Source organism: Dermacentor albipictus, chromosome 3 (assembly GCF_038994185.2).
Source record: "Dermacentor albipictus isolate Rhodes 1998 colony chromosome 3, USDA_Dalb.pri_finalv2, whole genome shotgun sequence".
Taxonomy (NCBI): domain Eukaryota; kingdom Metazoa; phylum Arthropoda; class Arachnida; order Ixodida; family Ixodidae; genus Dermacentor; species Dermacentor albipictus.
The window spans coordinates 11,973,346-11,999,565 of NC_091823.1; the positions used below are offsets into that span (position 1 = coordinate 11,973,346).

General features: G+C 46.4%; 1 protein-coding gene and 1 long non-coding RNA gene across 2 annotated transcripts in view; one reads left to right on the forward strand and one right to left on the reverse strand.

Moving 5' to 3' along the window:
• LOC139057228 (corticotropin-releasing factor receptor 2-like) overlaps window positions 1-26,220 on the forward strand; it is a 290,004-nt gene that overhangs the window by 250,164 nt on the left and 13,620 nt on the right. Inside the window, exons 6-8 of the mRNA XM_070535083.1 lie at window positions 1,884-2,040; window positions 7,584-7,714; window positions 7,822-7,907. Of these exons, the coding sequence (XP_070391184.1) occupies window positions 1,884-2,040; window positions 7,584-7,714; window positions 7,822-7,907 (374 nt within the window). The remainder of the gene's footprint in view (window positions 1-1,883; window positions 2,041-7,583; window positions 7,715-7,821; window positions 7,908-26,220) is intronic.
• LOC139057230 (uncharacterized) overlaps window positions 1-26,220 on the reverse strand; it is a 348,067-nt gene that overhangs the window by 246,738 nt on the left and 75,109 nt on the right. The window lies entirely within an intron of this gene.

Consider the following 26,220-nt stretch of genomic DNA (forward strand, 5'->3'; position numbering starts at 1 on the left):
TTTTTTCTCGGCTGCTTGAAGTTTTTCTTCTACTACCTTCTGTGCACCACGCTTCATATTTAGCTCATTTTTGAGCTCTTTGACCTGTTTGACAAGCTCATCCTGGAAAGCCTCCATTTTCTTCAGCCTAGCATCGACAACACAGTGTTGGCCGATTGTCTCAATTCCCTCTTCCTTCTCATCCGTCCCCTCGCCTGCCTTGAAAGACCCCCCCCCCCCCCCCCACTGGGTGCATTTCCGGCTTTCTTGCAATGTATTGCATGGTTTTTTCTAATGCAAATACTATAATACTATAATACAGAGCACGTGCCTTCTAGAAAAAAACCAATACGCACAGAATCGAAATCCTTAAAATGCCGCAAAGTAATTCTCACCAATGTTTCAAAAGCAATCAATGCCGTACAGACTTAAGGTATGCCACGTTTTCGCACGCATTCAAAGACACGGCCACGCTCTCACTTTCCTTCCAAAGCAATATTCCCGATACCAAAGCACACACAGTAAAACCACCAATAGCTATTAGTCTTGCCACTTCCAAGCTATTTAAAGGCTACAAAGACGTCCCACCCGGATGCCCGTGTTGAAGCACGTGGCGCGAAAGGACGCTCTGACTATCCTGCAAAACCAAATATACACGAAACACAACCGCGCACATGAAAAAAGAAAGAGAGAAGAAAAAAGTAAACTACCCAATTATTATTTAAAGGCAAAAAAAATCAGCAAATCAAAAACAGAAACAAGCTCAAAGCATGCACAAAAAAAAACATGATTTCGTCGCCGCCGTGGAGCCCTGGAAGAATCACGTCTGTCCGCCACAAAATCCACCCTCGGCGCTGAGCTCCGGAACTTGCCTCCCTGCCTGACACTGGCCGACTGACAGCTAAGGATCGACTTAGAACAGCTCCGCTGTTTAATAAACGGTAAAAAAATTGCCATTTTTCTAAAAAAAGAACAAGACAAGCTCCTTACCCTAGCGCTGTGCGCAAAAGCAAGGCATCATGTTGCTGGGCATATTTATTTATATATTTATTAAATATAGCGAAGGTGGCCGGAGATATGGAAAGAGTACCTACGAAAGGAAAGTTTTGGAAATTTGGTTACAAGCTAAATTCACATAGGCTCCAGATTAATTTTAAGGGTACATTACTCGCAGCGCAAAACTCGAACGACCGCTCCGCGGCGTTTAATTGGACATTAATTCTTTAGCATTCAGAACTCATAAGAACTGCTTATGAGTCCTCGGATTTGTTTAGTCTTTCCACCATTAGCTCGGTAGGCACCTAGCTGTCGTTATCGTCACTATCGGCCCCTCACCCGTACACGGATGTCAAAAGAATCGTAAATTAAACGGAACACCAGAAAATACGACGCCCGCGGTATTTTTGTTATCCTGCTCTCAACTTACGCTTATCCGAAACTGTAATGCAACCTCTAATTATTGTAAACGCGGCTCTAGCTGCGTTTACGTGAATGAGGCAGTAGATGTCGCATTCTTTAGCACATCGCGGTAATTACTATGCGACAGCGCTTACATCTGGAGCATTCCTCTTCGTCCAAAGAAAGCAGGAATTGTTTCCTCCGATTTGCGTTTCGCCATTAAAAGGAAGAGAGCACACGGCGGCGCCACTGTCTCGCCCTCAATGCAATACACCAGCGTTTACACGCACTTCGCGCCAAGATTTACCACTCCTCGAACTATACCCTCTCCTGTGGCACCAATGCGATTAGCCATCTTAGCGCATTACCATCGTTCACAAGAATGTGATGCACTAGAAATGCGATGCGATGCGATGCACCACTTGCCGCAATGATGAAAACGCCACTACTGTTTCGGTAGACACGTCTGAGTGTCTCACCGCTCCTTCTTTATTTCCTTTCCGCAGCCTCCATTGTGCAAGAGCATCCTCTCTCTGAAGATGTACGCGGCCATGGCTTCAATCAATTGGATGTTCGTCGAAGGGCTTCTGCTGCACTCTCGCATCACCATCTGCATCTTCCGCCAGGACGCACCCTTCAAGCTATACCACGCCATCGGTTGGGGTGAGTCACGCTCTTTGATTCGCGCCTTACTCCTCTCTCGTTGGCCACATTTATAGCTCGAAAAAGATAGTTCGCCAAGTTCTCCTAGCAAAAACATTGAAAGAATGCCGAAAGGTTATGGGTGGTATAAAAGTCTTTAGTTAAAATTCATTTACTGGCCTCTGGGCTTCCGTGTTGGTCTCGCACCTGCTACATCTCCTATGATCAGGGTATCTAAGCCAGAAGAAGTTCTGTTTGAAAGAATTTGTTCGGGAAATGGCAGAAGGGTTAGCCAGAGTCAATATGTATAAACGAGTTAACCGAGGCGCCCGATTTTTATTGGTCATATCATAAGAAGCCAACAAACACTGACACCAAGGACAACATAGGAGAAACTACTTGTGCTTAATAAATGAAATAAAGCAACGATAAATTATTGGAAATAAAGTGGATGAAAAAACAACTTGCCGCAGGTAGGAACCAAACCCACAACCTTCGCATTTCGCGTGCGATGCTCTACCAATTGAGCTACCGCGGCGCCGTTTCCCTATGCACTTTCTTGGGTATTGATGTGTCCTAGTAGAAGCCTGGGAGTGTTAGCCAGCGCTGCCGCTCACCGACCTTGGCGGCGGACGTGGAACGTCCTTTCTGCCACAGGCGTCGCGATAACGTGGTCTTTTTGGGTGAAGGCAACTGGTCAGTAATGGCACACATACCTGAAGGCATATATTTCTCCTCTGTCGTGACGTCATGGTATCACGTGGTATGGCATGGGGTCAAAGGTCATTGAAGGCGACACCGCCGCGCCTGAGGAGCTGTGTTGAGCTCTCGTAATATGCTTCGCATAAAAAACGACCATGCTAATCATTGTCGCCTAACGTACTACCTCTGACAGCCAATTAGCTTTTACAAGTTGGATGTATGTGATCAGTCAGCCTCTCGATACAGGCACATACACATACAGGCAGCAAATGCAGACACTACCATTCATTTTACATCATGTAAAAGTGTGAAGTGTGAAGCTCTCAATGGGAAGCTCTACCGCACCAGTAGGTGCATTCATGTTAGGCGCACTCATAGCTACCTTAAAGGAGTCCTGAACCACCCCTCGGGCTTGGTGGTTGCGTGTTCATAGTCCGCGCATAGTACGCGCTGCAGTGAACACTTCAGCCACGTTTTGCAGTCGTCGCGTGGAGCTCGCAAGCCGATCGCGAAGTCACCTTTCAAATGCTCTCTTTTCAACAAAATGCTGCTCCTTACCCTTTTCTGGCAATTTATTTCGTAATATAGCAAATTCGCATACAGAGTTGCTATTGGCCAATAGCTGACATCAATCATGAACACTGTCTGGATCAGCGCGCTTCTTCCTGCTGTTACTGTACATTCCGGAGCAGCTTATTAAACCGGCTGAAGTAAGCGAGAATCTGCTTAGGATTTCCATATTAATTACGTACTTCCGGAAGAAGCCGACTGTCGTCTGTTGACGCTCGGCCGCGGCCGCCCGCGTAGGATTTAAACTTTGGCCACTTATCGACTCTACTTATCTGTGTCGTAGCAATCGCGTTTCGCTAATTTCGGCTAGTTTTGAACGCTCAGCGGACCTCTAACCACACGAAACTGAGTCCAGAGCACACGCACGCTCGCCAGCGCGTGCTGACTCCTGGCCGCTCCTGGTTGTATAGACGCCTTGGCAGACTTGGCTTCGTAACGATCGTGCTATTAAAGCACTTCAAAAACGCGCAGGTTGGATGCGGCTGCTATCCGTCGGTCAAATTGTCGCAGGACAAAGCCGGTCTGCATCACGTAGCACAGCAAGACAGGAGCATTTGAGCGCACACTCTGGTCCTGCCGTGTACAAAGCAAACGCTGCTTCAGCAGATAGCTTGCGGTCTGCTACGCACCGTGGATATTGCGGCCGCCTCGGGGTGCCGCGATGAGTCCGCTGGCTGAGCGCATTGCGGCTCGCTGAAGACAACCGCGTGCGGCACGTCTGATGACCTTACGTTCGGTGCGTCGTAGGCGCCATAATCGGAAATAGCGACGTCTACGCGAACATCCAGAATCAAATTGGAACTGCGCGGCGTGGCGACGTTCGGTAGGCGGAGCTTTGTGGGCATGCCCCGCTACGCCGTAGCCTTCGCAGTGCAAAGCATTGAAGAAGGAGCGGAAGGAGCGCAAGCACAGCGATTGCCAATAATTTCGCTTCTGCTGAGTCTACTGAAGTACTTTCTGCGGCGAGGTATTCCTGAAATAGCCCAATTTAACTTCGAATGCGTTTCTCTACTTGGATAAAAAGTTGTTCAGGGCCCCATTAGCTGTTATTTTTGCGCAGCCCTGGGGATTCGCATCACGTTATTTACTGAGCTTCGACAATGAGGAGAGAACGGGGTGACGGCAAGGAGAGCAGGGGATCGGAAAGGAGTAGAGGACTGAAGGGCGCACATGAGTCTAGCGGCTCATTAGCAACATAGGAGTGACGCAGAATCACGGATGCTATAGCTTGAAAGTTACTCGAAGCAATTTGCGCTTCATCGTGTGCATTTTTGTACGCCACGCACCCTCCGCCACGGGGTTGTGTATGCTTTATTTACAGGCTCTTCTGCTGTCTTCGCTGTGAGTGCCGGGCAACAAGGCCTTTTTAATTAGCGAGTGGAAAGCTTTCATCTCTATAGTGCTCTTGTCGTGCGCGTATTGAGACCGTCACGCATCTTATAGCACTCTTGTTGCCTGATGTTACCTACAGCCGTTGCTTACTAGATGAAATAAACTGTAGACGTTTTAGCACTCTCTGAAATTTTCAGCAGGATACTCCAGAACTCTGTAACAGATGCGTGCCTGAACAGCATTTGGAATCCACTGATATAGAGTTCACATCATAGACTCCAGAGCGTCCGTCAGCTGGGGTTTAATTGGCGCATATATTTCCATTGTCAAACAACCTTTTGTGTGTTGTTTGGTGTGACTTAAAGAGCTTGAAAGCGCCTTTACACTTTTACTGTATAGTCGGCGGTTCTATTGTAGTGTTTCGTAGATATCGAATAACTTCAATGGTTTTTGATAAATTCCATTGTTCACGTGCTTGAGCTGTAAGTCACAGTGGCGGCACTGTTTGTTCTAATAGCGTGGCGCGCGCTCCAAATTAAAAACAGCGCACAATTCCTGCCATGCAGTGCCCTTTATAACTTCGCTATTATCTGAATATTTTCTGCCTAACTTGTGTAACTGCCGGCTCGAGACACAAAGGTATGTTTAACAAGTGTGCATAAATACTTGGGAATTCTTTTCTTTCTTTCCAGTTTTCACGAGCGTTAATTTCCACGCGCGTGACTTACATGTTTAGAGGTCGCCTCCTGTTTTACGGAAAGCCGACATCAATATTTCATTTTCAATGTGGAACCAACGACAGCGAATCGTTTCCTCTGCCTTACGAACGTTCAGCGTGGTGCACGCAGTAACAAAGGCATGACGCGCCCATTGCGATTCATTCCAGCGAAAAGGTACGCGAGAGTGTTGGGCAACGGCTCATCCTGTACTGTCGTGAACGTGCGAGGTTGAAGACCACCGGCGTCCATCCGCTCGCGGCGCGCCGGTGTGAGCCGCGCAGTTTACATATTGCGACACGCGCCTCAGTTTGTCCGCGCACTCTCTCGCGATCGTCGCGAGGCGAGTTCCCCTAGCAATTATGCAAAGCGCCCGAAGCATTGCACCCCCGCCCAATCGAGAGGAACCGACCCTGCGGCGCCGGGCCGGAGCTGCCACTCCACCAACTGGCATCGATCGCTAGACGCTCCTGTTCTGGCCCTCGGCAGAAGAGAGCTTTACTTGGTTATTTATGTATGTGTGTGTACGTGTTGGTATGAAGCAACGCTTACTCGCCCGCTATAGTACCGAACGGTTTGCCCGACAAACACACGTACCCATAGAAAACCAACGGAATGAATCAGAAAATTTTAAAAAAGACGAACAAAAGGGTATCACTGCGTGGAAGCATTGTTTCTCGAAGCTCTTGATGGTTCGTTTTCAATGTACGATATACAAGCGGTCTCCTCTCTGCGTTCTGTACGAGGGTGAGAGCGCAGCAGTGCGTCACTCCGTCAGCTCCAGTAGCGAACGCAGCCGCCACTTCCTCGTCAGCGGCTGGTTATCGCGAGCGGTCCGTTACGCGCAGCAGAAGATGACGGAGCTATAGTTAAATCCCGGTCCGGGCGTAAGCTAATAATGGTATCTTACACTATTTTCCTTATCACTATCACTACCCCTTCATCTTGGGCTTAATTAGAGCTTTCGTGTCAAGGAGCAAAGGTAGGTTAAACACTGCAAAAGCAGATGTGCGATGCTTGAGAGGAACATCCCAGGAGCAGTTCCCTTCTCATTTTTTTCGAGGGAGATAGAGAGAAAGGGAGGCGACGAAAGGCAGAGAGGTCAACCAGACAAGCGTCCGGTTTGCTACCCTACACAGGGAATAGGAAAACGGGAGAAAAAATAAGAAAGGAGGAAGAGAGTGAGCACTGAGTGCACGTGGGAGGATGCGCAGGGACACTGTAAGCGCCCTCTCAAACCGGTGCACTTCAGGTAGTGTGCTAATGCACGAATCGTTTTTTGTGCCAGTGACGGGTGTGGCCACGGTCCGAGGGAGGCTCCTAAATATAGTCGGGTCCCAAGAGGGCCAATTTCCGAGTGTCGTCATTTAAGCGTTCATTTTCACGTGCGCCGATGTGTCTCGACACGTCGAGCTTCACTGTGCCATGCTCGTTACTGAAATCGAAACACGCGAAACGACATTTAGAACTTCAGCGAGTTTATCACAGTTGCTCAAGCACAATGTCTGTCTCGCGTGTTCTTAATGCGACACGTGAGGCAAAGCTGTAAATGCGATATCATACTTTCTTCCCCGCTACAGTTTACACAGAATTGCTTTGAAATGCAAACTTTCGCGTTTCTGCGTGTTCACCCTGATGGGCTGAGGTGAAAGCGCTCAATCACGCCACTTTTTTTTTTTTTAGTGAGATGGTGTTACTGGACCGTCTAATCGCGATAGTGGTCAGAACGAACGCACACTGAGCAGGCCAATCTCAAACATATGTGCTCGCGGAAAGTCTCATAGAAAAGTTACGCTTTTCACAAGTAGCTATGACTGGCTCTTAAGAAACGTGATTCCTGTCGTGCTCGTTCTTAAATTCCTGAGTCTTTTTATTTCTTTAATTGTTGTATTAACATGAGTCGACAACAACCACTGCAGCGTGTGATAAACTGTGAGGAGCTTGAGCAACGGGACTCCGCCATCTGTGACTGTAATAAATTTTTAGGCGTTCTATACACACCCGGCGCATGCGCGAGTCCGCTCTTCTTCCTGTATTTTTTTTCTTTCTTTCTTTCATCCGTCTGTTGCTTGTTATTTTTTCGTAACGTAATCAGCTGACAGTCAACACTGGCATGTTCTATGCCCTCTTTGGTACTTTCTTTGCTTTTGTTTCGCACTCTTATTAATCGATTAAAATTACTGTTCTATCGGCGCACTGAAAGTATTCGCTAATGGCTGAAATGCTTTTTCTCCCCCCCCCCAGGTCTTCCTTTAGTGTTCATACTGACCTGGGCCTACCTCATGGAACAAGAACTTCGCACAGCATGCTGGGAAGGCTACGGCGCCAACCGCTACGTCTGGCTTCTCATAGGACCGCGTCTTGTGGCCATTCTCGTAAGTCTCAGCTGGCTCTTACATCCATGCTTGCTATTAACAGGTCGGTCGTTGCCTAAAGTACATCGCAAAATACGCGCGCTTTATTTCCCTCTTGCTTGCTGCAGGTCAACTTTGTTTTCCTCGTGAACATCATCCGTATTCTGGTGACACGGGTCAAGTCGGCAGTGTCAGTGGAAACAACTCAGTTTCGGTAAGTGAGCTCTTTCTTTCTTTGGCCACGCAGGCTGTCACATGGCCTGTTATATTTATAAAAATGCGTACAAGACTTATTTGTCAAGAAGCTGCATAGGGTGCCAAAACCGCGACCTGATTATGAAGCACGCCGTAGTAGAGGGCTCCAGTTTAGCTTTGATCACGTGGGCTTCTTTATTGGGCGCCCAATGTGCGCCGGACGGACATGACCTCAAGCTCAGCAGCGCAGCGCCATGACCTTCAAGCTATCGTGCCGTAAAGCTCCATAAAGGGTCTGTGGGACTTACAGTCCATAATTAAATATTCGTAATCTGTAGACTAATCGGTCCGTATCCCGGATACTCTAAGCGCTTTTTGTCTTGTGGTGTTTGCACGCACGCACGCACGCACGCACGCACGCACGCACGCACGCACGCACGCACGCACACACACACACACACACACACACACACACATGCACACGCACGCGCGCGCACACACACACACGCACATACACACACACACACGCGCATGCACACGCACGCACGCTCGCACGCACGCACAAGGGCAGGCGGTGCGCACTGCATGCCTCGACCCCACCTCGATTCCTTGTGCGATATAACGTATGACCTATCGTACGCACAGCCGTATCCAATAAGTTTTCGGACTAATAATAATAATCGGAATAATAATAATAATCGGACGTCACTTAGTACCACGCGTCTCCTGCTGCGTCTACGAACGAACGGGCGCTTTCGATTCATATATGGAGACGAAAATTTAATGCGTGTCTCTGGAAAATAGCGGCGACGCTCAGCGAAGCGTAGGGTCAACGACAAGAAGTGAGTGCGTCGGGAAAAAAAAAGGAAGCAGTTTCGCTCTCAAGGCGAAGCATCGATTGCGATAGCAAATTAGTAGACAGCGATACGAAGTAAGGATAGTAGCTTTATCGGTCATATAAGCTTGGAAACATTGGCTTACTAACTGAATTATCAAGCGTAGTATCAGTGCGCGCAAGCAAGCATGAACACATCACACTCGATGAGCGCGGACATTCGCTGCGAAAGGCTGGACGCTGGTGTAAGCAAGCGCGGCAGCAGCAGCGAGCGAAGTAGCCTTATATAATATATGGGGTTTTACTGTGCCAAAACCACTTTCTGATTATGAGGCACGCCGTAGTGGGGGACTCCGGAAATTTTGACCACCTGGGGTTCTTTAACGTGCACCTAAATCTAAGTACACGGGTGTTTTCGTATTTCGCCCCCATCGAAATGCGGCCGCCGTGGCCAGGATTCGATCCCGCGACCTCGTGCTCAGCAGCCTAACACCATAGCCACTGAGCAACCACGGCGGGTCGAAGTAACCTTCGTGTGGTCTATCACTTCAACCCAAGAGCGGCGTGAGCACAGCGCGCACAAAGGTATGAGCCGTCTACAGACCCCCTTTCAAGATGCGGCGCACGCGACAGCGCTCGGCCGTGCGAAGTGCACACTTGGCCGAGTCGAAGCCGCCCGCGCTGCCTCTCCGCTTTCCTCCATATATGGCGCGCGAGGTTAAGCCGCGATCGTCAGTTCCCCTTGCGCCCGGTCGCGAAATGCGCAGTTGCTGCTAGTGTCCCTGCATATGCTCCCGCAGGGAATAGAGGAACACTAGTTGCTGCCGCAGCACAACGCCGACCCCTCCCCCCCCCTTCCCATCCCATCCCCCCACGGCTTTTCGCGCGATTGAAGACGGCGCGTTTTCTCTCCGCTTTCTCCTTCGCGCGCTCAAGACTGGGTCGCGATCGTCGGCTTTCCTCGCGTGCTTTCACTCGCACATACCGCATACGACGCGCGGTGACGGTGTGAACGCCCTTGGACTTTATACAAAACGTCACGGCGATGGCGACGGCAGAAATGCTCGTGGAGTGTCCATATTATTTATTTATTTATTTATTTATTTATTTATTTATTTATTTATTTATTCATTTATTCATTTATATATACATACTGCAGCGCAATTTGCGCTATAGCAGGAGTGGGTTAAGAAAAGGTACAGAAAATGAATTGGCGTATACAGCGGTAAAAACAAGTGAACACTTTTAAAGAGCACTGATGAAAGAAAAATACACAAGAAGTTATACAAATGCTGCCAGGCATGAGTGAGCACGATTATGTATCTGGGATGGCGGTTGCAAAAATTTGGGATGAGCATGAGCGAATGGGCCCAGGTAATGAATTCCAATCTTCGAATGAGCGGGGAAAAAAGCTGAATTTCAACATGGTAGTACGTGCGTAGTAGGGTATCAAGTTTAGGTCATGATGTCTTCTCGTGGAAGATCCCGGCACGAAGTAAATGTAATTACCATTTGAGAGCCTGACTAAAGAATTGACAACGCAATGCAAGAATTTTAATGATTCGACACGGCGACGAGAAGAGAGCGTGTTTAGGCTCAAGGAAGAAAGTGTTGAAGAGGGCGAAAAGTCGCGATCGTAACGATGACATATAAATCGCGCAGCTTTTTTCTGTATAGCCTCTAGTTTATTACTCTCTAACTGCTTATGCGGGCTCCAAACTACAGGTGCTATGCAATGAACACATTGTGATGCAATGTGTTCATTGCAATTGCTATCGCAATGAAAAAATATTCCAACACATTCATCTTACAGCTGGCCCTGCGTGGCTAGCTGACGAAATCTAAGCAGAAAGCACTGTAAGCGGCTACTTGCGCCACTGGTCTGAGTTATGGTCCCCCGTTGCAGCTTCTCGTGCGATATTACGACCGGCGAGGCTAATTTGTTTCTGTCGTGACCCGGGATGACCGCATCAGTGCGCATGTAGAGTGGTACGCTGGCTGGCAGGACATCGTATTACTGTAGCAGAACGTGTCATTGAAGAAATGAGCCAAATATAATATGTTTAACATGGGCATTCTTTCGTATGATTTCTATAAAAAAGTGTAAAGTGCGAAGTTGCAGACTTGAACTAGTAATGTAGTTAGTGAAAATATTTATTGTCCGTGTGTGTACTGCACGACAAAATATGCAATGCAGAAAGGTGAGCGAGGAGGGTAGAAAGGACTTTTAGGCATTTAGTTAGAAGCTAAAAGTTTTTGTTTTGTTTTTTTTTTTTTTTTTCAATTCCAATCTGGCTAGCGCTAAGTTCTAATGGCGTAGCGGCAATTGGCTGCTGAGTGAACATGGTCATCATGTGCCGCGAATCGTCACACGCCGAGGCTCTGAGACATGTCTAAGAAGAAATATGCTGCAGAAAACGTCACATTTTTTGGTGTTACAGGCAGCCTTGCTCGGAGGCTCCAATCTAAATAGACAGAAACGGAGAGACATTTTTTTTTTGGAAGGGGGGGGGGAGTGTAGCTACTGCACAGCATTTCATGAGGTTTGCTGGATTTTAAAAAAAGTTACGATAGAATGACTGTGAGAAGCACACACGCACACAGGCACGCGTGCACACACACACGCACACGCACACGCACGCACACACACACACACACACACACACACACACACACACACACACACACACACACACACACACACACACACACACACACACACACACACACACACACACACACACACACACACACACACACACACACACACACACACACACACACACACACACAGCTCAAGCATGTCATGCGGAAATAAAAGTGGCACAAAGCGAGAGTGCAATGAAGAGGAACCACTCTGACGAGTCGGGGAGTTTGAAACTTCCTCACAGCGTCTGTCACTCTTATGCCCTTGGGCAGCATACGAACTTCTCGAACCCTGCTTTCTCTTTTCCTTTTATAAAAACGGCAAAATCACTCCCGAGCATTCTCAGCCTCTTCAACGGAGCCTCTGATACTTCGCAACGCTGAGACCCATCTTTGTCGTATGGACGCTAGCGTCGCATCTGCCTCGCCCACAGCCGGCAACTCCACCACAGCAGGGGTAGTGCCATCAGCGCCGCCTCGGGCGTAACCAGCCACTGTTATCTGCGAGCTCCTTTACCAAGTCAGTCGCAGGCTGAGCTCTGCAGCAGAGTACCGCTTGGAAGAGACAAACGGCAAGTCGGCTGCAAAGTGCGGACTAGCACGTTTCGCTCGGCAGCTCATTCTTTCATCGCTTACGACATTACCCGAGGGCTCTAGCAGAGAAGAAAGAGAGACGATTACTGCGAAATAAGTGCGACCTGGCTGCAGGTGGACGTGATAGAATGCCAAGGGAGAACGGAAAAGGGAGCATGAGTGCAGAGAAGGAGCAGGTGCAGAAGCGCGGAAGGAGGTGCAGCGTTACGCACGCGTGGGGGAAGGGCGACAGTGGAGCTCCCCGACTGTAACGTTGTTGCACTCCACCCTTCAGTATCCAGGTGAAACATGCGTGGAAATCCTTTGTTTAATTACCCTCACTAAAAACAAAGTGGCAGCAATTTCTCTATGGTGCTTGCGCAATTTGGGCGCTCTGGTTCATCAGCTCCTATCGCCGCCCGCGGTGGAGTCTTGTCTTTTCTACTCCGATGGTCTTAAGAGGACGCTACACGTATGGAACTCATTCCAACGCTATAGACGGACAAGTACTTCCATTCGACATGCGCTGCACTGATTTCGATTAGTCGTGCTGCATTTAAAAGAAAATGCCGATGTATAATGAATTTTGCGCATATTGAAATGTGTGTGAAGCTAAGCTTTAGTGATCTGCTTTTTATATGCTATAAAACAATTAGTCCTCAGCAACGCGTTTTGCAGCAGAGCAATTACGCGCCTGGCCTACAAATCAGCAAGACGTGGAAACGCCAACCAAGTGATTCACGTGATACACGCGGCCACTAATTGCATTATCTACGATATTAACTATCATTTTAACGAAACCCTTTTTTACCATTGCACTATCACCAAGACGAGCCAAGCTTCCTCGGCCAGAAACCATTTGAGCAGACGCCCTGAACCTCGGGATCAAACGCATAAAACGATCCTCTTTAATAAAGGAATTATGCGCCCAGAGGTGTGTATTTGTTGCTGTGATGACATTTAGCTAGCGTTTGTTGTCTCACTGCGTGATTTCGCAAATAACAGAGGCGGACGCTGGTAGATATGCAGGGATAGTACAGGTGGAGGTACATATAAGCCGACTTGTTACGAGTGCTGTCCTGCGTAGGAGCTATTTGAGAAAGACAGGAGCAGCAGCCGCAGCCACAGCGAGCAAAGTAGGAGGGTTCGCCTAGAAAGCTGCGGAAGAAAATACTCACAGAAAGCTAGAAAAGATCAGAAGAAAAAAATGGAGCATCAGTTTTGCGCCACTTCTACGCAGCAATAAGAAATAATGTCAAGATTTTGCAATCTGCACCTATTCGGACACCAGAAGTAAACTAAACTGATGTATTCTGTACCTCTCCCACGTATACTAACTATATGAGAAGAGAACGCGCGCGAAGCTCATGTAAGCGATATAAGAGTTTCACGTGAATTGCAAACTAATGCATCCTGTTGCGTTGTTTTAGGCTATCTGGAATAGTTTAGGCTATCTGACAGGTACAGTTTACAGAATTGTGAGGTCCGGTTTTCGTGCAACCTTACGCTGTTGTAAACCTCGTGCTATAGTTTTGCTTAAGTTGTGGGATCTACCACCGTTATCTGCGCTAGCTTATTCTCAAAGTTTTCTTTAATTATGTCGCATTTCTTCTTTATTACTCTATTTTCAATTACCGGGTTCTGGGCCGATCCCCAAGAATCTTCTTGTTCTTGTTCCCTAGTGAAATGGCGCAACCCACTCTGGGGGATAGGCCATCAATCGGGCGGTGAAGGAACTGTTAGCATTTTTTATATAAATTAGGCTGGAATGAATGGTCTGTGCCCCAAAATTCAAGGCCCTGCATCTACATCTAAGGGACAGACAAAGCGACATCGCGGCTGGTACGTAGAAAACGAGCAACCCTCCACCCTAAATCATTCAGGCGACCTTATTTTATTTCTTTTAAATCTGGTCATCTGTTGATGTTGTTCCAATTCTCCACTAATAATTTCCTCCCAAATTTTTGTTCTCACTTGTCTAGTTATATATTTGTTCTTACAAGTGCATTCAAAGCCCCATAATTCTTAGCCAATTCCCTGTTGTGGGCAAGTGCTTTATCGTGAAGGCTCATCATCATCATCATCATCATATTTCCAGCTGCTGGTGGATGCCTGCTGGCCGAGGCTGCGGGGTTTCCTCTTCGTCGCAATGTTCATTACGAATTATTGACAATTTTCATAATTGTTCGATGCCAAAAATCAATATTTCACTTAAACAATAAGTATACAGTTTATCCTTCTCTCTTAAAAGCAGCAAATTCCCCTGGGGTTCATACAGCGGTCGCCTGCAATTAGAGTATTTCTATATTTTCGCCAGTGGCGTACTAACTATTTATCAAGTGGGGGGAAGGGAAGGGAACGTGAAGAGAACGTTAATCGTGAAGAGAACGAGTGTTTTTTTTTTCTATTCGTTTCACGTCTCTACACGTCAAAGGCTCTGTTGACCGGTATGACTCAGTCAACTAGCACAGGTTGCTGCAAGGAACCAAACCAACCTTCCAGTAATTGACGAAAAACAACTGAGTGGCGTAAGATTGATTACGTTCATACATGCAGTCTCGTTGCTCTTTCGCAGCCTTTATCACAAAATTGACGCAATAAAAACGTTCATACATTCTTACACCACAGATGTAAGTACGAAACAGGTGCGGAAACGCGGTATTCCAGTGACATCACAAACAACCAACTTGCACTTGACCGATCTTTTCAATCTTGCGAAAGGACCGGGAAGGCTTTCGAGGAGGCGGAGTTATTATAGTCATTAACGGTGACTATCAACCGTCGCTAGTGATAGTCCACTCTCCCCTCAGTCAGTATTTGTTGGCTTCTTATGCTATATATATATATATATATAGGTCATTCCATCTCAAGTGTATTCCGTATTTTTTCGACCATCTGCCGTTCTGCTGAAAAAAAATCACTGTTTTACCTGCTCAGTGTGGAAAGTAATTATTCAAGCGATCTTTTTTGAAAAGAAAAAAAATTCTAATGCCATGAGGACGCTTTGAAGGTTACCGCACACAAGTGAACCTATGCCAGGCAGAAAAATTTCTACAAAGTTATTGCTTTGACCTGTTTCTGCGAATATTTTTGATATGGTCGCCAAATGGTACTCTCATGACTATCGTCGTTTATTACTTTTTGTTTTAATTTCTATAATTTTTTGCCGTCAAGAAAAGCCGACAATGGCCTTTGTTTAATATTTTTTTATAAAAGAAGGTAACATTTCCACGAGGAATATATTCACAACATGGGCTTCATATCTGTGTATACTAGATGATAGAAATACTCTGATCAGAAATAAAACCTAAACTTTCGCTTGATGTCATGGCAAAAATGAAAAAGAAATTACGTTCCGACTCAATTTGTGGCTTCATTTTCCCAATGTAGCGTTCCAAGTAGAAACATGGCTTAGTCAGCATTGCATAGTACGCTTTGCTGCCTATCTGTGTAGAAAGATGTAACGGATTAAATTTTGTTTTAGGCAAGAAAAAAATTTTTTAACTGCACAATCACAAGGTTGCGCGGAGCATCTTTGTTTCTCCTTCATTGCACAACACGTCGGTCGGCGTTTCAACCTGGCTCATTTTACGTATTTATTCTTTTTCTTTTTGAAGAGAAGGTCTTCGTTGGCGACATCAGGTTGATTTGGAGTTCGTGGGGACTGAGTTTCTGGCCATTGTCATCTTGCAAAATCAGATGATTTGAAGCCTTCTAGTAGCACGCAAGACAAGAAAATAGGCGTCTGAGTTAAGCTTGGAACGAAAAAGAAGCACAAAGTTTGCGTACAACTATGTATCACACGTACAACTTACCAATCACACGTAGTGAACCACGGGGCCTAAAAATTATTTGATTTTGCATTTATTTCTTGCAACTATATAAACCTCAAGATGATATAGGGACAAAATAAGGCAATGAGTGCATCACAAAGGTCCCGGTTCCCGCCCAGTAGCACCGGTACAGCCACATAAAGAATGCACATTTGCTACAAAAAATTTTAATAATATAACAAAGAATTCTTCTTGCTATTTAAGTCTGCAGCATAAACGTATCGCTAGTGTAGGTAATAGTACTGTTGCGGTCATACTTAACGAAGTACAATCAACATAAATTACTTGCAATATTCACAAGAAAAAAAAACAGCAGATGTGAGCGACCTTGGAGAATTACAACCCAATTTCCAGCGACACTGTTTCTTTTGAACAATTGCAATAAAAGTTTGACTTTGTTGTAACTATATCCCATACTTTTAAAAGTTGCCCGTATGTATGTGACTGTTCCATTTGAAACCTTGCCCGCGTTTAATGCACACTTTGGAGCACTTTTTGTCGGTAATTCTTAAAAAGCCAGTAATCAGGTAACACCCATGTTACTTCGCCATAGCATTTACCACGGCGCACTCCCTCCCTCCTTGACACCCCCCCCCCCTCCCTCAATTTCCGCTAGATTTGATATCGGTTGAGTTCACACTTCTCTCCGGGCAACAGGATAATAAATTGTCTGTTCGCAAGACACACCCATATAGCTCCGAATCGCTTCCATGTGTAATTTACTGCAAACGCCATAATTAGTTCCCTGTCTTCGAAGTCTACCTACATATTTCCCATAGCGCGTTCTTTATTTTCGCCAAGTATAAACAAAATCTCTTGTTTAGTTCACCGAAGACATCACTGAAATCCAGTCGGAACGTGTTATGGCACCTCAAGATAGGGAAAGAAAAATGACGGCTCAGTAGTTATTTCCAGTGCTTCTAACCGGACCAGGAACGTAAACATTTCGGTGAACATTGAAGTCACAATGTCCCACGTCCGCTTTTCACAAAATATAAGCCTGTTGCACGTAACCTACAGCTATGTCGGGACACTGAGAAGCACAGTTGATAGCGGCCATATCACAAGCTGTAACACCTGAATAAGAAACTTTTAACAAAGTTTGTGTTTGATTCAATCATGTTTAACTTGGCACAGGGAGTTTCCATATTGTATCGCCAATTTTCGCTAAATTTGGCATCGTTGCATTTTATAGTTGTTTTATAGGCCAGCAGGCTATATTCCCTCTCGATTCGTTAGACACGCTCATAACACTCTAGAGGGCTTGCATATGTAATTTATTATGAAAGCCCCAGTTACCCATTTATTTTGAACCTCCCCTACACTTCACCCATTAACTTGTCCTTACAGTAACCACACACAACGAATCTGCCTCTTTATTTCAGTGAGGGCACTAGGCGAAACTAATCTATCATGCATGACAAAGTAAAAAGAAAAAAAATGAGAGTTCAATAATTATTCTTAACGTTTATAAATAAGCCAGAAACGTTAACTGTGCGCCACACATTGCACCTAAAATGCTGCCTATTCCTTTAAAGCATAAAATATCTGAAATGCAGAGTTCGCTTGGGACTGTTAAGAATGGCGAGCTGCGAAACAAGATTGCCACACAGTTACGACAGGGCGACACGACGCGCACCTCCCCCTCTCCGTCGCTGCAGCTGGGAGGCGTTCGAAGAAGCGGCCTTTGCGCTGGAATCCGCCGCCTTCCACCCGCCCCTTCGACATTGTGACGGAACTAGTTCGGTGCGTGAACAATGATTCCGGAGTTCCCCAACGCGGAGCTGATTTGACACGCATGGACAAGCTGCCGCGGGAACGACGTATTTTTATGCTTCTCACGCTTCGGCGAGGCACGGAACAACGAGCGACCCTCGATCGGCGTCGATAGTTCCCGGAACGGCACCCCGCCAACGCCGTCGTCGGGCATCAGAGCGCGGTTGCCTTTGTGTACCTAAACTGATCTGCAGAGCAGCGGCGAGTTGGTGATGAGTAAACGAACAGTCGCCGCGTCGTATGACCGGCGGATCGAGTGTATAAAAACTGTGGTTGTGCGAATGCTGAGGACACTTCTCTTGAGCAGTCATGTTAGACTGAGTCACTTCTCTCATGCAGTCCTGTTGGACTAATACTCTTTTTCTCAAGCAGTCATGTTAGACTGATTTAATTTCAGTAAATAAACCTTTTTCCTCGTTCTCGATGAGAAGCAGTTCTTCACTTCATCAACGATCTCAGCGTAAATAAGTTGGACGACGGCATGGGCCAGCTACCTTCGAATTCATGCCGTACTCCAATCTTGGCAAAGGACCACGGACGATGGGATTGAGCCCCCAATCCTTACAACTGGCTGACAGCGGTGAGATGGACTTTGCAACATGGTGCTGTATCTGCGGTGAGTGCTTGGTTTTTGCTTTGACTCTCTAGGCTTCATTTTGTGGTTGTTCTGTTTAGAACAGTAGGGAAGCTAGATTGTTGTGTTAGCTAGGTTGTGTTTTCCTAGCTAGATTTAGAGAGCAGAATCAAGGCAGTAAAGCAGCAGTCATGGAGTTAAGGACACTGCTGAGAGACGAGTTGTTGATTGTTGGTGAGGAACTGGGCCTAGATGTACGCAAGGAAATGCTCAAATCGGAATTACTGGAGCTAATTTCCAATCAGGCCAGTGAGGCAGATATTGAAATGGGAATGGAACTTCTCAAAAAAAGAGAGAAACGGGAAAGAGAAAGAGAAGAACGGGACAGAGAAAAACGAGAGAGAGAGGAACGCGATAAAGACCGCGAGTTAAGAAAAATGCAACTGGAACTTGAAAGCAAACGTTTGGAGATGTCTCAAGGAAGTGAAGGCGCTCTGGGTCGATCAAGTGAGGCAGAATCGTACCGCATGGACAGGCTATTAAAGCCATTTGAGGTCGGGACCGACATAGGCTTGTTCCTATGCAATTTTGAAAGGACTTGCGAAAAGATGAACTTCGGCCCGAGTACATGGCCGCAGCGGTTGCTGTCTATGTTGCCGTGTGAGGCGGCGGAAGTAATCGCCAGACTAAGTGTGCAGGATGCATATGATTATGCAAAAGTTAAGGCTAGTCTCCTGAAGAAATACCGCCTTTCAGCCGAAACTTTTCGGCAAAGGTTTAGGAGCACAGGCAAGAAAGATAGCGAGGGCTATCCGGAGTTTGCATATAGCTTAAAGGCCAACCTAGTAGAGTGGCTTAAAAGCGCGGAAGCGTACGACATCAGAGACATGATCATTGAATGCATGTGTCTAGAGCAGTTTTACAAAACCATCCCCCAAGCTGTGAAACTGTGGGTGCAAGACAGAGGTAATGTAAACACTGTGGAAAGGGCGGCTGAATTAGCCGAAGAGTACGCAACCCGTAGAAAGTTGAACGCCGAGGAGGGAAACTGGGACGGTCGAAATGGACCGCGGAAACCATTTCCGTTCAAAAAGGGTGCGCAAACTAGACGATCCGAGCCTGTAGACATGGCGGAAAAGCCCGCAGAAAAGAGCGAGGAGAAACTTAACGGAGAGACCGCACAAAAAGAACAGAAAAGAAAATTCGAATCTGTTAGACCAATTCGCTGTTACAAATGCCACAAGCTGGGACATATAGCTGTAAACTGCGAGAAGTCTAGCGTAGTTTTTTCCTACGTGGAGGAAAAGGATGAGAATATGGAACTTTTAAGTCCATATCTCCACGACCTGCAAGTTAATGGAAAACCATGCCGAGTGCTAAGAGACAGTGCCGCCACGCTGGACATTGTCCATCCGTCTTACGTGATGGTAGATGACTTCACCGGAGAAGTAGCATGGATAAAACAGGTTGTAGAAGAACACAGCGTGTGTCTGCCCATGGCCAAAGTCAAAATCAGTGGACCATTCGGAGAGCTAGAGACTGAGGCTGCAGTTTCCAAATTTTTGTCACTGCAGTATCCCTACATCTTTTCGAATCGTTCGAATCAGTTACTGCGTGACAGAGGGCTCAAACTGGGAGAGGGCATAGTACAGGCATTGACCAGAGGCCAAGCTCGTAAGATCGCGGCGCTTTCGGCTGAAAATGCTCAAGCTCCTCCAGCTGAAGCAGAAAAGGGGATAGCTTCAATACCCGAATCCGAGCTAGGCCCGAGGGACAAAAGAACAGTTGAGGAGAGCCTGCCAGTTGACCAGCTCAATGAGAGCGTAGCACTAGAGTGTCAGAGTTCTAGCCTGCAGGAAGAGCAAGCAGACGCGCTCACAAGCGAGACAGGGTCGTTATTATCACCGGCCTCAAAGAACTTTGATCAACTCTTACGCGTGGATAGAGAGTCACTGGCAGCTGAGCAAAAGAATGATGAGAGCTTAGCTAAATTACGTGACACAGCTAAAGAAGGCATTGCTAGGCGCAACGTAACGATACATGAGAGAGGAGGATTGTTGTATCGGCATTACAGAGATCGAAAGGGTAGGATTTTAGATCAGTTAGTCATACCTACTAAGTATAGGGAGGACCTTTTGAGTCTTTGTCATGGAAATGGGTGGTCCGGCCACCTAGGCATAAACAAATCAAAGGAAAGATTGCTTATGGAATACTACTGGCCTGGCTGTTTCAAAGATGTAGAAAACTTTGTAAGATCATGCGACGCCTGCCAGCGTTCTGGTAAACCAGGAGAGACTTGGAAAGCTCCACTGAAGGTAGTGCCCTTAATAACATAGCCTTTCAGACGGCTTGTAATAGACACGGTAGGGCCTCTTCCAAAAACAAAATCAGGCTACAGGTACTTGTTTACCATGCTGTGTCCGGCTACCAAGTTTCCAGAAGCAATCCCTTTGAAAGAGCTCAGCTCCACCGAAGTAGTAGACGCGCTTTTGACAGTGTTTGCACGAGTTGGGTTTCCAGCCGAAATTCAGGCAGATCAAGGGTCAGTGTTCACGAGCGCACTGACTTCCACATTCTTGCAAAAGTGCGGGGTAAAGTTAATACACAGTTCTGTCTATCACCCTCAGTCAAACAGTGTAGAGAGGTGGCATTCGGTGCTTAAGCGAGTTTTGCGTGCGCTCTGTTACGAGCACAAGGAGGACTGGGAGAACTGTCTGCCGGCAACTTTGTTTGCTTTGCGAACGGTTCCACATGAGGCAACAGGGTTCTCACCAGCAGAACTAGTGTATGGGAGGACACTCCGGTCTCCACTGAGAATGTTAAGAGAGATGTGGGAGGAAAGAGGGGAGAGTCCAACCGTGGTTGAATACGTGCTAAATTTACTGGAACGGCTAAGCGCCACCCAAGAACTAGTCGGAAAGAACCTGGAAATAGCTCAAAAGAACGCCAAAGTCTATTACGACAAGAATGCGAGGCTTCGTACGTTTAAAGTCGACTTAACGATGAAAGCGGAAAAGTGTAGGTTTGGTTGTTCGCAGGTTACTTATCTGGGCCATGTTGTCGGTCAGGACATGAGACGGCCGGCTGAGCTAAAAATAGCTACGATTGGAGAATTTTCTCAGCCGCGCCCGAAAACGGACCTTCGTTCATTTTTGGGACTTGTGGGGTACTATCAACGGTACATTCCGATTTACTCGCAATTGGCAAGTCCATTAACAGACGCCCTCCGAAAGGGAGCACCGAGTAACGTACACTGGGATAAGGACAAAGAGAACGCTTTCCAATGTTTGAAAACGCTATTGGTTTCTCGCCCTGTGCTTCGCGCGCCAGACTACACAAAGGAATTCATAGTTCAATGCGACGCAAGCGACAGAGGTATGGGCGTGGTACTTAGGTCGGCGACGATAGCGAGGAGCATCCTATCCTCTACGCCAGCCGTAAACTAAATGTAAGAGAGGAAGCCTACAGCGCTTCAGAGAAGGAATGCGCTTGTTTGGTTTGGGCCGCCCAGAAGTTGTCGTGTTACTTGTACGGAGCGAAGTTCATCTTCGAGACCGACCACTGTCCTCTGACGTGGCTCAGTCAAATGTCACACAAAAACGGCCGCTTGCTCCGATGGAGCCTCACTCTCCAAGAGTACAACTTCTCAGTTAGATATAAGAAGGGAAAGTTGCATAGCAATGCGGATGGTTTGAGCAGGCTAATTTGAATTCTGCGTTTGAGGGTCCCGCCTAAATTTTAGGGTTACTAGTGTTAGCTTTTCTTTAGGCGAAGAAAATCCCCTCTCATTCAGCAGAATTCCCTCCAATAATTGCTGAATTTGTCAGCAGGAATTTGCTTCAGAAATTGGCATAGTGAAATGTAGCATTTTTTTTGTTTCTGCACTTATGTTGTTGTTGTTTTTTTGAAGCCTAGCGAGTCTAAGGTGACAGCCAATGCACGTCATCTCGGCGCAGAGCCGTGTTGTGGGGTTCATTTTGCAGTTGCCTGTCCTTGTTGGATGTTTTGGGGCGGTGACATCAATGCACAAGTGGTCGCTGCGAGCCAAGACATCAATCCCCCCCGTGACCAGCAGCCGTTCTCTTCCTGCCTAGCGGTTGTCAGCGCTAGACAGTCGAGACTTTCCGGGCCATGGAGGCGCTGTTAAGAATGGCGAGCTGCGAAACAAGATTGCCACACAGTTACGACAGGGCGACACGACGCGCACCTCCCCCTCTCCGTCGCTGCAGCTGGGAGGCGTTCGAAGAAGCGGCCTTTGCGCTGGAATCCGTCGCCTTCCACCCGCCCCTTCGACATTGTGACGGAACTAGTTCGGTGCGTGAACAATGATTCCGGAGTTTCCCAACGCGGAGCTGATTTGACACGCATGGACAAGCTGCCACGGGAACGACGTATTTTTATGCTTCTCACGCTTCGGCGAGGCACGGAACAACGAGCGACCCTCGATCGGCGTCGATAGTTCCCGGAACGGCACCCCGCCAACGCCGTCGTCGGGCATCAGAGCGCGGTTGCCTTTGTGTACCTAAACTGATCTGCAGAGCAGCGGCGAGTTGGTGATGAGTAAACGAACAGTCGCCGCGTCGTATGACCGGCGGATCGAGTGTATAAAAACTGTGGTTGTGCGAATGCTGAGGACACTTCTCTTGAGCAGTCATGTTAGACTGAGTCACTTCTCTCATGCAGTCCTGTTGGACTAATACTCTTTTTCTCAAGCAGTCATGTTAGACTGATTTAATTTCTGTAAATAAACCTTTTTCCTCGTTCTCGATGAGAAGCAGTTCTTCACTTCATCAACGATCTCAGCGTAAATAAGTTGGACGACGGCATGGGCCAGCTACCTTCGAATTCATGCCGTACTCCAATCTTGGCAAAGGACCACGGACGATGGGATTGAGCCCCCAATCCTGACAGGACATAGGGAAACCTAGCTAATAGGGGCAGTGGGAACATTCAAGCACTTGCGTACAATTTTTAACGCTGTACTTGATCAACACGTATTTACCATTGCACATGAACTTGGCGTATTCCTTCCCTTATGTTCGCAAAATTCGACTTCAGTTGTAATTATGCGGGCTCAACTGTCTATGTTTACACCACTGGTAAAACATACTAACTATGCTGCGGACCACTTGCAAACGTATTCCACTGGAAAATGCGCATTTAACCCACCCATTTGGAACATCGCCTACACATTGGCCGTACCATGCTTCTAACTATCTTCATGTATAAACAAGATGTGTTGTTTAGCTCACCGATGACACGGGAGAAACAAAACACGAATCTCGTAGGATGCACGAAAACACATGAAAAAACGGGGAATGGGGCTAGTAATTATCGGCAACACTTGCATTTAAAGCAGCAAAATCAGTTTCTCTACGCATTGCGTTTGAAATCCTCAATTTTCAAGGAATATCAACCGTCTTCTGTGCTGTTGTTTTAGGAGTCTGGGAAACGTTTGGATTAGCGGCAGTATAAGACGCTGGAACGCTTCAACGAGTACCTTTCTATAAATGCTGTATAATGAGCCTACAGAGAACAAACATATATAACTCGTCACTGAGAACATTGCTCGATACTTCGAATAAATATAAACACCCCGTGCACCGCACATATTACCGAGGATACCGGGGGAAAACAACTGAATGCCGTGTATAACGCATAGTACTTCGAAGAAAGCGACTATTCAGTAACTGATTTCAAAACACATAAGCAACCTATACAGTTCAATTTCAATCGAATCAATCAATCAAATCTTTATTTCCAACGACAGTTGTGGGTCCCTTAGGCAAAAAGCGGCAATAACGCCACTTCAAAATGCCTAAAGGCCCACGTACATGACAGCGGTATTAAGATCCATACATTCAAAAACAAATTTACAATAATCGAGTAAAAAACGCAATTTAAAAAAATGAAAAAGAGGTATTGCAAATACAACAGTGGGACAATAAAACAAATAAGGTCAGCATATAAATACACCCCAGAACGGTTGTACATTATAGATGAAATATTCATTGTTCACGTGAACACATATAAAATGACGAAAACAATAAACGTGATACAAGGAGTAAAGAAACATTCTTGATCATGTTCGGACAGTACACTATAAAACACATTAGACAAGAGTTAGAAAAAATTCACGATTTTTTTTTTTGCAAACGTAGAAACATTGACGTCTTTCTCTTCATATTTATTAAGTAGGGACGGCAGTGTGAATCTAAGAGACTTCAAAAAATAGGTCGTGCGGGAACGAGGAACAAGCCACTTGTCAGCGCTGCGGGTGCGTGAATCAGTGTAATGCGTGCTTATATTAGATAAATCTTTAATAAACACTTTGAATTGTTTCGTTGGGGAGAAATACACACACATTAAACGAAAATCAAACATGCGTTTCACACTGATTATCTTATAGCGGGTAAACACTGTAAGTTCCTGTAGAACTATTGCGCGGGACGTTTGCAATATACCGAAGTGTTCTTTTGTGCATTAGGTGAATTGTATTTATGTTACTTAGGGTTGTAACATTTTTTCGGTACACGTCACCAAAAAGTGGCCCTCATTTTTCCGAAATACGAAATATCCGCTGTTCTTTCTTCGGCCGGGAAAGTAGTAATAAGGCAGCTCTTGATTAGATACAGCCTGAAAATGAGATCGCCAAAGTCAGAAGTGACACAAGCCTTTAGAAAAAAATCAAGTCAGGGTCCTATTGGCATTGAAATGGCCCTGCACGTTCTACCAAAGTCATTTTCAGGAGCATGTATACGATAAGTCGTGCTTACAAGATGAAATTTGACAGTTATACCAGTAAGAGTTTTGATTAGATTGTTGTTGGTGATAAGATACTGAGACTGAAACGCTACGTAGGCTATATCTAGACAGAGATCAAATAGTTCCAGCATTTGATAATCCGACGGTTTCATGCAGTGTGACGCAACAGTCGTGGGGCGCGGCTGATTACAATACTTTATCCGGATCTCCCCTTCACCCGTAAGTTAAGTAAACCAAGCTGATTGTGTTATCAAATACGCAAATATCGGTCCCAAACAACTGGGCGTGACGCAAGTTGCGCAAGATCACATTTGCTAGGGTGCAAACTACCCAGCGTAAAGCGTTCTCCGCAATGCGAGAATGTATGACCAATCCCGCGCGTCGTCCGCTACAGGACGTCCCGAGAAGCCACAAAAGACCATCGTCGCTGTCCAAGCAGAGATATGCGTACGAAAGCAAAGCGTTGCTTATTTGGGCATTCTATTAGGAAAGTTTAGCTTCATCTGTACTTTTGTTTGACTTTCCAGCGTGCATCCGAAAGTGCCCGCTTTCAAAAGGGCGGGGGGGGGGGATCAGATGACGTACTTTGCCCCCCCCCCTTTTCAAAGTTGGGGGCAAGTACTCCCCATGCTGCCCCGTACATACGCCTATGATGTTCACACGTTTTCTTTGGGAGAAAGCAGGATTCAGTGTCGTGATAGTGCTTGCTCCTCAATCGTCTGTAGATTCGGGCTCACGCAATTGGTAAATTCTCACTGACCTGCTTGGTTTCCGTCTGAACAATATGGTGGTATATTCAGAAACATATCCACTTTAGGCGATCGACCAGCATATTGGGGCGTGTAGAATGAAGCTTAGAAGGATCCTAAATTTTAATTACGATTTCTTAGCTTACATGCCGCTTTAAGGTATACGCTTCCTTTAGACACGTCTATTCATTTGTGGCGTGTCTTTCTTGTTTTCTTAGTGACGGGTCAGTCCCGTGAATATGAGCCAGCAGGGACTGGTTGGTTTAACAAGAGCTCGCGGGACTTGCTCGGTCAGCTGTCGAGTCTTTCATTGCCGTTAAAATAAAGTGGTGCATTTTATAACCATGTACGAATGACGTGAATGATTGACAGTTCCATTTGTTACAAATGGAGCATAGGAGAAACTTTAAAACGCCTCCTGTGTGACAGCATATCATACAAAGACCAGAGCCTTGCCGTTTGGACAGCTTTAGGCAAACTAGATGATCACCCCTTTTTTCAGAAGAGAAGATCCTGGAACAATGGCCTCATGCATCTGCGATTCTAGAAGCCATGGAACCGCTGCCGTGTTACTAGAGATG